This window comes from Physcomitrium patens, chromosome 11 (assembly GCF_059467195.1).
Source record: "Physcomitrium patens ecotype Gransden chromosome 11, ASM5946719v1, whole genome shotgun sequence".
Lineage (NCBI taxonomy): Eukaryota > Viridiplantae > Streptophyta > Bryopsida > Funariales > Funariaceae > Physcomitrium > Physcomitrium patens.
Genome location: NC_143420.1, coordinates 16459037 through 16471340, shown reverse-complemented (window position 1 = coordinate 16471340; position 12304 = coordinate 16459037). Strand labels below are relative to the sequence as shown.

At 39.4% G+C, this 12304-nt stretch overlaps 2 protein-coding genes across 2 annotated transcripts; one reads left to right on the top strand and one right to left on the bottom strand.

Moving 5' to 3' along the window:
* Positions 1-470: 470 nt before the first annotated feature.
* On the top strand, positions 471-2660 carry LOC112288226 (mitochondrial succinate-fumarate transporter 1). The gene is made up of 2 exons (XM_024532211.3): positions 471-1287; positions 1891-2660. Exons 1-2 carry the CDS (start codon positions 880-882, stop codon positions 2434-2436), a joined length of 954 nt encoding a protein of 317 aa, XP_024387979.1. The 5' UTR covers positions 471-879; the 3' UTR covers positions 2437-2660.
* A 3175-nt stretch (positions 2661-5835) lies between these two features.
* Positions 5836-11550, bottom strand: LOC112288949 (DExH-box ATP-dependent RNA helicase DExH18, mitochondrial). Its single transcript, XM_024533732.3, has 10 exons — positions 10315-11550; positions 9822-10079; positions 9496-9640; positions 9205-9357; positions 8831-9013; positions 8511-8594; positions 7824-8213; positions 7507-7562; positions 7278-7338; positions 5836-6893 (listed from the first exon to the last, which is right to left on the bottom strand). The coding sequence occupies exons 1-10, from the start codon at positions 11409-11411 to the stop codon at positions 6411-6413; spliced, it is 2910 nt and encodes a 969-aa protein (XP_024389500.1). The 5' UTR covers positions 11412-11550; the 3' UTR covers positions 5836-6410.
* Positions 11551-12304: the final 754 nt, after the last annotated feature.

Below are 12304 nucleotides of genomic sequence, written 5' to 3'. Positions count from 1 at the left end.
CAATCTTGTTTTTAAAAAAATGCAGTTATAGAAAGAGTACCCCAAAAAAAAGGCTTTTTCATGAGGAGTATCAGAACAATCTTTAAAACGATGCACACATAATTTTTTAAATATATATATATATATATATATATATATTAATGGTTCATCTATTATCACACGTAATCACAAAGGAAAAGCACAGCAACCAAACGCAACAAAAACTCAAAAAGTCCCCCCTTTATATAAGACACACAACGGCGAGTAAAAGAAACACTGACCTTTCGATATAGTTTTCCCAGACGTTTCTTTCAAAGACGGTTTCTTTCCAGGAGGATGGGGTCAAGGTATTTTTAATTAGCTGGCATCTGTTCGGAATCATGTGAACGAGGGAATAATCCCCCCCCCCCCCCCCGCCTCGCCTACAACGCTCCTATCCACATCGGTCAAGGGGTGGGAGGGCTTCTTCACACAACCTGAGATCGAATCTCTGTGTCGGCAGGAGAGAATGGTTCGAACGTCTCAACATACCCCTTCGCCATCGTCCATGTCTTCTCCTTCATCGTCTTCTGTTGTACTGCCCTTCCACCGAAGCTGTTGCTGCTGGCACCGCCGCAGCTGCAGGGCAGGCCTCACTCAGAAATCGATGTGACCCACAACATTCTCCTTCTCCTACTGCATCCACTTCTTCTTCTGTTGCTTCTCGTCTTCGCAACTTTCTCCCTTCCCCACGCTTTGAATCTCCCTCGCATTCTGTCTGGTAGTTGCTTTGTTTGTAGTCTGTTGACCTTTTAGTTCCGAATGTGCTAGCTCGTTTCTCGCCGGCGCCGTGAATTTTCTCCTCCGGAGAAGTGTGTCTCTTTTTTGGGGGGTAGGGAGCGACGAACCGAGACCGCATCCATGCGCAATTCCTCCTCCTCTTCTCACAAGGCGGACAATGCCGTGGCCATCCCTCCTTACTTCAAGGCCGTGTCCGGGTCTCTGGGCGGCCTTGTGGAGGCTTGCTGCTTACAGCCGATTGATGTGATCAAGACGCGACTGCAGCTCGACCCCCGACGCGAGTACAAAGGCATCTATCATTGTGGGTCTACTATTGTGGAGCGTGAAGGGGCGCGCGCGCTATGGAAGGGCTTGACCCCCTTCGCCACGCATCTCACCTTGAAGTACACGTTGCGGATGGGCTCCAACGCCCTCTTCCAATCCGCGCTTGCGGATTCTAAGACCGGCCAGCTTAGCGCCGCGGGCCGTATGGCTGCTGGCTTCGGTGCAGGTGTTTTGGAAGCTGTTGTGATCGTCACTCCTTTCGAGGTTTGTGTCACCGTCTCGTGACTGCTTCTCTCTTTTACTTTTTTTCTTTTTTTTGAAGCTTGCTCTGTTTTCAGAGTTATTAGGGTTTTTAGGAATTCTCGTCGCGTGGAGTGGATGGTGTGGTTTCCTCTTCGAGAATTTCACCAATTACATATCGCGTTCTTGTTTGGTGTTCTGTTGTTTGCCTGTGTCTGCTTAGAGCTAGAACTTTCGTGGTATCACCTAAATTTTTGTGGATATCCACCAGTTTAATTCATTTGAAAGCTGATCGAACATGGGTCCGAATTCGAATAGTCACGAAGTGTGTCTATTCTTCGAGTACTTCGAGGCTCTATCTTTTTCTAAGGCCGAATTTCTCGTGGTGAGGGTCGTCCTCCTATGATACATACCTTGTCTTGTATTTTACGACCATACATGCCTTTTACTCACTCTCTGCTGGCCAGCACAGTAACCTAGTTGTGGTTATATCTGAACTCGTCGATAGTAAGCTTACTTCATGGACTATCTTCTGGGTGTGTATCGTTGATCTTTGCTAGCTGTGTAATTGCTAAACTGGAAAGTCAATTGCACGATTCTATTTGACACGGAGGTCTACTTTTGCAGGTTGTGAAAATCAAGCTTCAACAACAGAGAGGATTGGGGCGAGAGTTGCTGAAGTATAAGGGGCCTGTGCACTGTGCCACGACAATTGTGCGTGAAGAGGGGTTGAGGGGTCTCTGGGCAGGGGTTGCTCCCACCATTCTACGGAACGGAACGAACCAGGCTGTAATGTTTTCAGTGAAGAACGGTGTTGATCAGCTACTGTGGAAGAAATACGAGGGGGATGGTGTCACTCTCTTACCATGGCAGTCGATGGTGTCAGGATTTCTGGCAGGTTTCGCTGGACCTGTGGCCACAGGACCATTTGATGTAGTCAAAACACGTCTTATGGCACAAAGTCGAGATGCAACTGGTGAAGTTAGATACAGAGGATTGGTGCATGCCATCACTCGTATATATGCTGAGGAAGGGTTGTTGGCATTGTGGAAGGGTTTGCTACCTCGTTTGATGCGTATACCTCCAGGCCAAGCCATCATGTGGGCAGTTGCAGATCAGGTAACTGGCCTCTACGAGCGCAGGTATATCAAGTCCCTGAACGCAGCCACCTAGAGATGGAAATGAAGGGATGGGACTTTCTTACCTGTCTATCATTTTGTAGATCTAGTTGCTTCACTCTTGAGAGGTTTAATGTTTCGAGGTTATTATCGACCATTGATTTGGGAACGGTTATGAAAAAAAAAAGGTTTTCTACATTCTATGTTTCGTAGTTCATTCAGACGTTTGGTAGTTCATTTTTACGTGGAATAAATTCTTCATGCGACTATTGAATTGCACTGGCAGCGGTAACCTGAAGTTTAGTAAAATGGAAAGAAATAATGTTGAGGGTTTGAGCAAGCCGGCCAACGAGATGTTGGAAGCTGAACCTTGAAGTGTGTTGGCATGATTTTTTAACTGTGACGTGAAGAATATGTCTCGTTTGATATGCATGGTACGTGTTGTGATGCATATCAGTGTAGGTTAAATTATGATATCTGTACACTGGAGAATAAAATCAATGTGGTGTTGAGATAATTGTGAATAGAACTTGCCGAAGGGATAGATTTTGTTCAGGTAAGGGTGCACAAAAGTTTATATAATTCTAAATGTAACTCTTGGACTTGAAGGGGGCTTTTGTCGGGAGCATTAGAGTAGTATTTCTGCCAGTGTTCAATTTTTGAATTCTTGTTTATAACTGTAATTTTTATCATTTTTTCACCAATAAAACTTAGATAATGATTGGATCTTCTCCTTTTATCTTGCTTGGCTAAGAGTTAGAATGGTAAAGAATATTGTTTGCCTTAATATTAAATGTTTGGTCATAATATCTAAGTATTTTATGTAGGAAAAATAAAAAATTAATGCATACCTTGATTTATTAGATAATTATTTTTGTAGTGTTATCTAAATTAGTATATATATGTACCTCAACATGTACATATAAATAGAGGGAATGAAATAAGTGGTCTTGTTTTACAATATATTAGTGTATTGTTCATAGATATCAAAGCTATAAATTTTAGCTCAAGCAAATCATGAGGCAATGATTCTTAATTAGATCATAGTAGATTCATTGAAAGCAACATATAGACTTTTTTTTTTTATAAAAGTCATTATAAAAGTAACGAACATTTCTATTTGAAATTTTTGTTACTTAAAATTACATACATAAAAATTTTAAAACATGTGAGATGCAATGAAAATATTTATATTTTTATTGGCATGAAATTGCTTGCAATGATTACATTGACAACAACATTTTAGCTAATATATATGTATGGAAATATATATATATATATATATATATATATATATACATATATAAATTATTCAAATATTGTTTCTAAGTCTATTAAAACTCAATTAAAATATGCATATGATTTACTAATTTCCAATGTAGATCCCATTAAAACATATTTTTGACCAATTATATATTATATTGTATTAAAAAAATAGGTGGATTCTTTAGCAAAAAGATTTATATCAGTGTTTAACAATAATTGAGGCTAGAAACCATTAGTAATTGTTACTAGTCTATTTACAAATTTAAAATATATTATTTTATTGATTATAATTATTATTTTTTTCCATAAGATTTAGATATATTTAATTTTTTTTTTCTTACAACTGAATTGACAAAAAGATTCAGAAAATCAAAGAAATCAAATAGAAATACATCAACATTAAAGTCCTAGCAACAGAACTACATAAATACTATTTACTAATTAAGATCTCAATCCAAATTCTTCTAAGAATAATAACAATTTCACAAAGTCAAACAGTAAATCCAAACAAGTATATGAAAATTCTTATACAAACAAACAACTCTTCATGACTCATTACTACATCCTTCTAATCAACCATCTAATGAATATTATTGTAATAATCTATATGTCTCTATCAATGCTTTTTTATATTTAGTTACATTATTCTTCCTTTTAAAACAACTGGTTCTCTCAACATAACAATCTTACTTAACCTTATCAACAATTACAACAATCATATTAAATTATTTATAATAAATATAAATATATACATATATATATATATATATATAGATGTTGAGTAGAATTATGATGAATTATAAAATTTTAACCATAATTAATTAAATAAAAATATAAAAGTTGAAATATTAATTTAAAAATTTTTTGTATTTCTTTTAGTCTTAATTTTTTAATTCTTTTGTTATGCATTTTTTAAAACCAGAATATTATACAATTAGTGAACTTATTATTTTGCAATATGTTATTATTTCTAATAATTTCTAAGTGTTTTCTTATTTTATTTTCTTGTGACCTAAAAATACTTGACACAAACTATCTATACTATTAAATGTTAAGTTTAAAATTACTTGAAAAAACACAAATACAGTTAATGATAAGCTTATTTCTTATAGAGGAATTTTTTTCTAAACTTTACTAAAGAAACATTTAATATTATATATATATATATATATATATATATATATATATATAAAGTTTTTTGTTTTTTAAAGATTATACATCCAAAAATAATTCACTATCAAAGTTATACTTAAGTTTATTTGAAAGGTTCTTATTGAATATTTGTATCAACTTGGTTTTTATTACTTAAACTATTTTGAAGATTCATAAAAAAAAATCTATTGCCAAATAATGATTGTTATTCAAACCACAAGATCCTTCTTAACTTTTGTAATAATTCCTAGAACCTTATACTAAATATCATAAGGTTAGTTTTTGTGACAAAGCTTCTCTAAAAATCCATGTCTAATTATTTAACTAAATACTTATTTTAGCAAGTTTCTTTGATGGTTTGATTGTCAATCTTTATTCTCATGTTCATTTTAGTAGATTTTGTTGAGTGTTATAAATTAATTGGACTACAAGACCTATTGATAGTGTGTCAACACATATAAAGATAATACTAAGATTATTTTTTTTCTTATTAATTCTTCTCCTAAGTTCATGAATCATTTGTGACAAAAATACAAATATTAAATAATATTTGAATCATTTGTGACAAAAGCTAAACCCTAAATCTCATGGCTTAGAAATAAATTTGTGAATCAGATTCTATGTTTCAAAATGCATACATTTCATTTACTTTTGTTCAAATCAGATATAATATGCTCTTCGGAAGTATTCATCCAAAATAAAAATAGAACGTAGAATTTGCTCACAGGGCCATAACGGCAACAGAACATCGTCACAAGCAGGGCTTTTTTTCTTTATTATTTATCGTAAGTGATTTTGGTGGTTCAATGCGTGTATGTTATTATGTAATAATGGCTTCTGTAAATTTACGTTCTTCCTGTATACAACCACAGGAAGACAAGAGATAGATAATGGTTCTAATATGAAGGGTAATAATCATTGGAAAGGTAGTCTTCAAATTTTTTAGGGCTTCAAACTGACAATCTCACTTCACATGTAGTGAATTGCGATGTTCGTGGACATTTGAATTATTGTCCAACAGAAACTGGAACAAAGCTGAAATAACGTTGAAACTGAAGCAAAAACAATTTGCATTCAATCATTTGAATTAAAGAGAAAGTTAGACTGTGATCTCACCCTTTTCTAAGGGGACTTCAGTTGGAATGAGGTTTTCATTGAAGAATTTGATCTGGGTTTACATATAAACCCCTTTGAGAGACGGAGTGCACTAAGCCCACGTCCAATAGTTAAACTGGAAAATTTTGCCAATGAAACTGGAGGATTTGCCAAGTTTTAAACCCACAAAATGTTTCCTGAAGCCAGCTCCAAGGTGTTTTAAGGCTATGAAAAGCACCTATTCCTTCAGGGCACGGCAAAGTCTCGACTCTCAGCGGTAAATTTCCTGCAAGAATAATTTTGAAAGGAAGCAGAATTGTGAACCCCGTATCCATGGATCGGCAGTCTCGCCATTCCTTTTTAATGGCTCTTCCCCCTCATAAGAGCCTGTAGACTCTCTTGCAATGAGTTGCTCCAATTAAATTCGCTACACTCTGGAGATTCTTAGTCGAAAGACTGAAGCACCATTAGAAGGGAGCAGAAATGAAGTAGCTGATTCCTCAAATGTCATCATACTCAGCTGACAGCGTACGCGTTTTTCAATTGTCTCTCGTTATTGTATGAAGGCTTGAATTTCAGGCCTGGCTTCGCCATTGGAGAACGACCAGATTTCTTCGGACCCGCCTTCCTCTGTCTGCCATGCCACCGTCCAGCAGACTGCACAAGGGATTGGCCTAAAAGAGTAGCAATATGAGTAGCCATCTCTGCAGCCTTGGCTTTTTGAACAAAAAGCTCCTCTGGGAAATGCTGACTTAGCCACAAATACATGGATAGCACCTGATGTCGAGTTTCCAGGTCCATAAGTTCAAACTCATCACGAGCAGAGTTGAGAGGTGCACCCATTTGTACAACCACAGGTATCTTCTGACTAAATGCCAATGCGTAACGATACAAAGCGCCCAAAGACTGCGGGTCCCGGACATTGACAGGAGTAAAACAAAAGTTGAAGCGATCTTCCAGTGACAGTCCTTTCACCTTGTCAAGTACACTAGCTACTCTCTGCAATTCGTGACAACGATAAAATATGAGTTTTATGATCACCAGAAAAAAATAGTCTGCAGAAAATAATAAGCCCAACAAATTCTCGAGGGGGCAAAACGCAAGGTTTAAAGGTCAGTCGGAATTAAGAAATTAAATAATCATTGGACATAATAGGTTCCAGAGTCCAGCCTCTGCAAGCGAAATCTGCCTATTTAAAAAACCAGGTTGAAAGCAACTAAATAGGATAAAACGATTAAAGGAAACTAATCAAAAGAAAAAAGCAGCGTTCGGTATGACATAAAAACTTCGTTTGGGCCGTAACGAAGTTACACTCCGTTCCGTATGTTAGAAACGTATTCTGACGACACCAATACAAGACGTTCCAGAAAGTATGTCACTTACCTTCAAATTATCATAGCGGCAAAGGAAGTATGAACCATCCAACCGACATGTCTCCGCAAATCTACAAGCAGAGAGCAGATCTTAAGGACATTCGCAGAAAACACAACATTCCAGAATTGCAGGAGCCAAAATTCACCGCAGTATACATGTACTCTCAAAGAAAAACCGATGAAAATACATAAAACAATGTGTAATCTTGTAATCTATGCGTGGTACATATTGATCATACCTCTCCAACAATTGAGCAAATGAAATCTCCGGCAATTGACTTGCAAAAAGCTCAACCTGTCATATAAACAAAGATGAATTGCAAATCAAATATCACGCAACAAAACGTCGAGACACGATAATTATGTCAATGCAAATAACTGTAGTAAATACATAAGCATATTTAAAACGATCATGAATCGCTTTGTGTTGGCTTCAAAGAAAGCATATTTAAAACCACTCATTGTTGAACTGGTAACCAGATGAATATGTTAAAACTCTGTATATCTAGTAAATTTAATATTGAAAGCCAACAAATTGGACTAAGAAATTGCAAACCTGTTCATATACAGGAAATAAACCTGCCGCAGTGGCGGGCTCAAAAGACTGCTGTAACGATTGCTCCAGATACGGTATGTCCTGCGAGTAGAAAGCGGTGGTCACACCATCTGGAAATATACTCCCTCGGCGTCCCGCCCTCCCCGCAATTTGCTTCACCTGAGGAGCTGGAATAGGCCTCTTTGCATCACCATCAAACTTGTCTAGAGAATAGAAGACGACTCTTCTGATGTTGAGATTCAGGCCCATGCCCACAGCATCACTTGCAACAAGGACGTCATATCCACTATTTGGGTCATTGAACAACTTGGCCTGCTGAGTCCTTGTCTCAGGTGGAAGGGCACCGTAGACGACACAGCACTTTTGGTTTGTTGCTAGTTCCACTTCCCGCTGTTGCCGACAGTGAGTCAAGAATATAGAAATTTGTCAGTAAGAACTGTCATAAAATACTAAAAAGCATGTGACCTCAGGGATTTTCCCAACAATAAGATTTCAAGCTCATCTGTAACCTACTCGTTTTTTGTAACTGCTGTTGACAATAAGGCGGAAACAAGCATACTGGAAAATGATGGGCATAGAAATCAGCATAAGCATTCTACTTGAATCCTCTTCAAAAAGTCCAGGTTTTCCCATGTTTCACATAAAATCAAAATGCTTGTCCTTACATTACGTCCAGAAAATACGAACCTTCACATCAAAGATATCCTTCCGAGAGAAAGCAACTATGCAGTCCCCGGCTTCAACGTTCGAAAAATCACCATTGAGCGATTTCTGCAATAAAGATGAAAGAAAGAAATGAATTGTGTGAAAACTGAACTGACTAGCGAGTCTAAACAACAACATTTCTGACGTAGTTAATTTTATAAAGGAGCATTAGTTGCATCGCTCAAAATTAGATCAAGAACTACAACAAGAAAAACTGACGCAAGAATAGACAAAAGTATATTGATAATTATGAAACCTGGCAATGGTGATGTGCTATTCACAGATTCAGAGAAAGTACTTACAGAGTCCAATCTCAAAGGCTTGAATCGCTCGTACTCATTTTCAATCAATTCGTCTCCGGTTGCAACACACAGGCTACGCAACAAAGGGACGGCACTTGGATCACCACAGACGTGAATCTCATCCGCCTGAAGTCCTAGAAATGCTCGTGTCCATGCCCAACCTCTGTACTCATCGCTCATCATCTGAACTCACGAAATATAAGGATTAAAGACCCTTATCTGCACAGTTAATCCATAAACAACATACGTACAGCCATGTAACTACAAGTACTGAAAATGTTACTTTCAGCATAAATAAATAAGATTTTAGGGTGGTTTCACCGTGTAAAGTGTAAAACTGTATCAAATAAGCTGTAAGAAGTCGCTTTCAGTACCTGAACTTCATCAATTACCGCAACTTCCCACTGCTTGCTCAGGTAAGCCATCTCTACAGTGCATGCTAGATGATTTGCAAAAGGCAAAACCTTCTTCTCTTGTCCCGTGTGAAGATTGCAGTAGATGCCTTCAGCGTTGACCTTATCAAACACCTGTCAAAATGCTTTAAAATGTAAACCCTACTTAATGTTCCAGCACGATTTTTTTTGAAAAGACAAACTAAAGATTGCCAATACCCCAGTGCATTGTGTCACTAGCTGCCTCGTATAAAATATGCTTGGAAAACTGACCTCCATAGCAAGAAGGCGTAGTGGACTGCAGTAAATTCCATTAGACGCCTCCATGAACCGCTTGAGAGCCATATATGTCTTCCCGCTGTTAGTAGGACCCTGATGATAAATAATCTTCCGCTTAATTGCCCGGGCAAAAGGGTACCTGCAAACCCATCCACCTTGCTAAAACCGCATGCTAAACATAAACCGCATTAACCGCATGCTACTAGTTTGTGTCCTTAAACCCTCATCTTTTCAAGGAGTATAAGGTAAGCACAATCAACAATATCGAAAAGATAGCTACGGAGCACGATAGTCAAACGCATGTTTGTTGAGGTCCATACCAAGCATCCGGCTTGGTGAGATCAGCTGTACTAACGAGCTCTCGATATCGATTAATTTCAGCAGAAAACTCTGAAATACAGAACTCTGCAAAAATTGGGAAGAGAAATTTGAGAGCAGCGTTGGAGGGGCCCATTTGTATCAGAAGTCCTCTCAGCTCCGGCGTCGCTCGGCTAGAAAAGAATTTCCGAAAGCGCGAGACTGCTGTTGGAAAAAACTTCGAGTTTATATACAATGCCAATGCTTGGTCCGACACCCACCTGCTCTCAAGGAAACAGACACGAGCGTAACGTAAGTGAATAAAAGTGCTGAAGAAAGCGTAACACTCGTTAATAAATGTCGATGTGCCAAAACCGTAAAACCCTACTGAATAGTGTTCAGCTAGAGCTGTGAAGATCAGCACAAGAAAAGTTCGTTCTCCTTGTCGTATCGTACTGTTAACGACCCACCTCCCATCAATTGTAATGCAAGCCCGAGAGCGACTGACAAACTAACCCTGATTCAGCAAATCGATGAAAAATCCAACTGAGTCGAGCTTTCTCTGCGCTAGTGTAGGCCCCCGGTCTAGCCTGCAGCAGCATCTGGAACACTTTGTGCGGATCACTGTACTGAGGAGGGACCTCGACCTTTAATTCCCTTTCATTGCTCTTCTCTTCCCCGTCCAGCTCCACTCTGCTGCTGCGCTGCTTTGAAGTAAGATCCAGCTTAGGGAATCTAGGTGCTGTGCGCGGAGGACCGTCCCTCGATTCCTGACTCGTTCCATTCTGCGGAGCTCCCTTCAAAGCGGGCAAAAGGCTACTCAACTCTTCTCTCTCTAAATGACTCGCAGCAATTTCCGATGAACTCGAACTACGCGCAAACGAGTCTCCATCTTCCACAATGGACGACAAAATTGCATTGGAGCTTTTCTCACCTGTGTCCAAATTCAACTCACTAGAAACACGATTTTTAATCTCTTCCTGACTATCAAAACTACCGAACCCTTCGCCAAATTGAGGCACTACACCAGTGTCAAAATTAGAAACATCAGAGCTAGAAACGGCAGCATTCACTGAATCCTTGACAGCCACGGACTCCGCCGCTGCCGATCTTTTCTTCGTCACTCTGGACTTCACAACCGGACTCCCAGATCCACTAGCAGCCTCATTGGCTGCAATTTCCGCCTCAAGCTTCTTCATCGTCGCTCTCGGCTTCCTCCTAGGTTTCGCACCGCCATCCTCGCCTAATTTCCGCGGCCGCCCAACTCTCTTCGGCTTCTCGACATTCCCTTCCGCTAAAGCAACATCCGCCTCTCCTCCTCCTCCACTCTTCCCCGCCTCAGCGACGCCCCCTCCTCCTCCCGCCTCCCCGATCCCGCTACTAAACCCGCGCCTCCACAACACATCCACCGCACTCCAACCCTTGCCCGTGAGATCCTCCGCCTCCCTGGCGATGGTGGAGAGGCATCGCTCCGCCATGGCGCCCGCTTCCTCCACGCGCCTCTTGTCGCTATGAGCCGCGAGCTGCGAGGCATGTTTCGCGAGAAGAGACGGTAATCTCTTCTCCGCCTCTCGGCGAGCCAACGCCCGCAGCAACAACATCGCCATGGCCATTGAGAAATTGAATGAGACAAGGAGGGGGAAAGTGTCAATCAATTAATCAATAATCCCGCACCGCTGCGGCACCGCCGTGGTGTGTGTCTCTATGTGAAGAAGAGAAGCCATCCATCGGCGACGGAGCCGAGCTCTAGGGCGTCGCAAATGCACAAAGCTCCATCACCACGGTCATGGACCTCCTCCCTCCATCCCTTCCCCGCCTCGGCCTTGGGTCTCGACCTGCTGGGGCCATGCCCACTTCGCTCTCGCCCCTATCCCCGTTTCGGCTTTGGGTCCCGACTTAAGGGACCCCATGCCCACTTCCCCCCTATACCCGCAACCCCAAACGTCATTTGGGGGGGTCGTTATGTGTGTGAGCGTACATGGAATAATTAAATATTTTAACAATTATTAATTTAATAATATTTAATAATAGTTTCTCACATACTTCACCGCATATAAATAAATCAATATATATTATTTTTTTATTTTACATATTATTCTTGGCCCCAATAATTTATAGGAACGTTGTGTATGATGATTTTATAACATGATGTATAGTTTTTTTTTTACAGAGTTTGTGTTTTTGAGATGGCGATTTTGAATAAGGTGATTTTTATAATGGAAGGCAATTTTGTAATTTCAACAAGGAGAAATTTTGTTGAAATTGTAGTGGTAAACTATTTTCCTAAATTGGGACATGGTTAGTGCAATATTGCATTTGTCATAATCTCCGCAAATATGTCAAGATATGTTTGGTGTGAAAGGAGGTTTGATATTTCTAACCATGTTTCTATTTACTTGAAATTTGACCATCTATTGGTAATTGACAGTTCATAAAAACGAGTTTCTGATTGTTGAAATAATGCTTTCTCTTTTTTAATGCACATCAATATTAGATCACAATCTTG

Excerpts from the sequence above, each read along its gene's own strand:
- LOC112288226 (XM_024532211.3), top strand. The coding sequence starts at position 880 with ATGCGCAATTCCTCCTCCTCTTCTCACAAGGCGGACAATGCCGTGGCC. Across the intron at positions 1,288-1,890 it reads TGATCGTCACTCCTTTCGAG|GTTGTGAAAATCAAGCTTCA; the intron begins GTTTGTGTCACC and ends CTACTTTTGCAG.
- LOC112288949 (XM_024533732.3), bottom strand. The coding sequence starts at position 11,411 with ATGGCCATGGCGATGTTGTTGCTGCGGGCGTTGGCTCGCCGAGAGGCG. Across the intron at positions 10,080-10,314 it reads CATCGATTTGCTGAATCAGG|GTGGGTGTCGGACCAAGCAT; the intron begins GTTAGTTTGTCA and ends CCTTGAGAGCAG. Across the intron at positions 8,595-8,830 it reads AGCCTTTGAGATTGGACTCT|AAATCGCTCAATGGTGATTT; the intron begins GTAAGTACTTTC and ends TCTTTATTGCAG.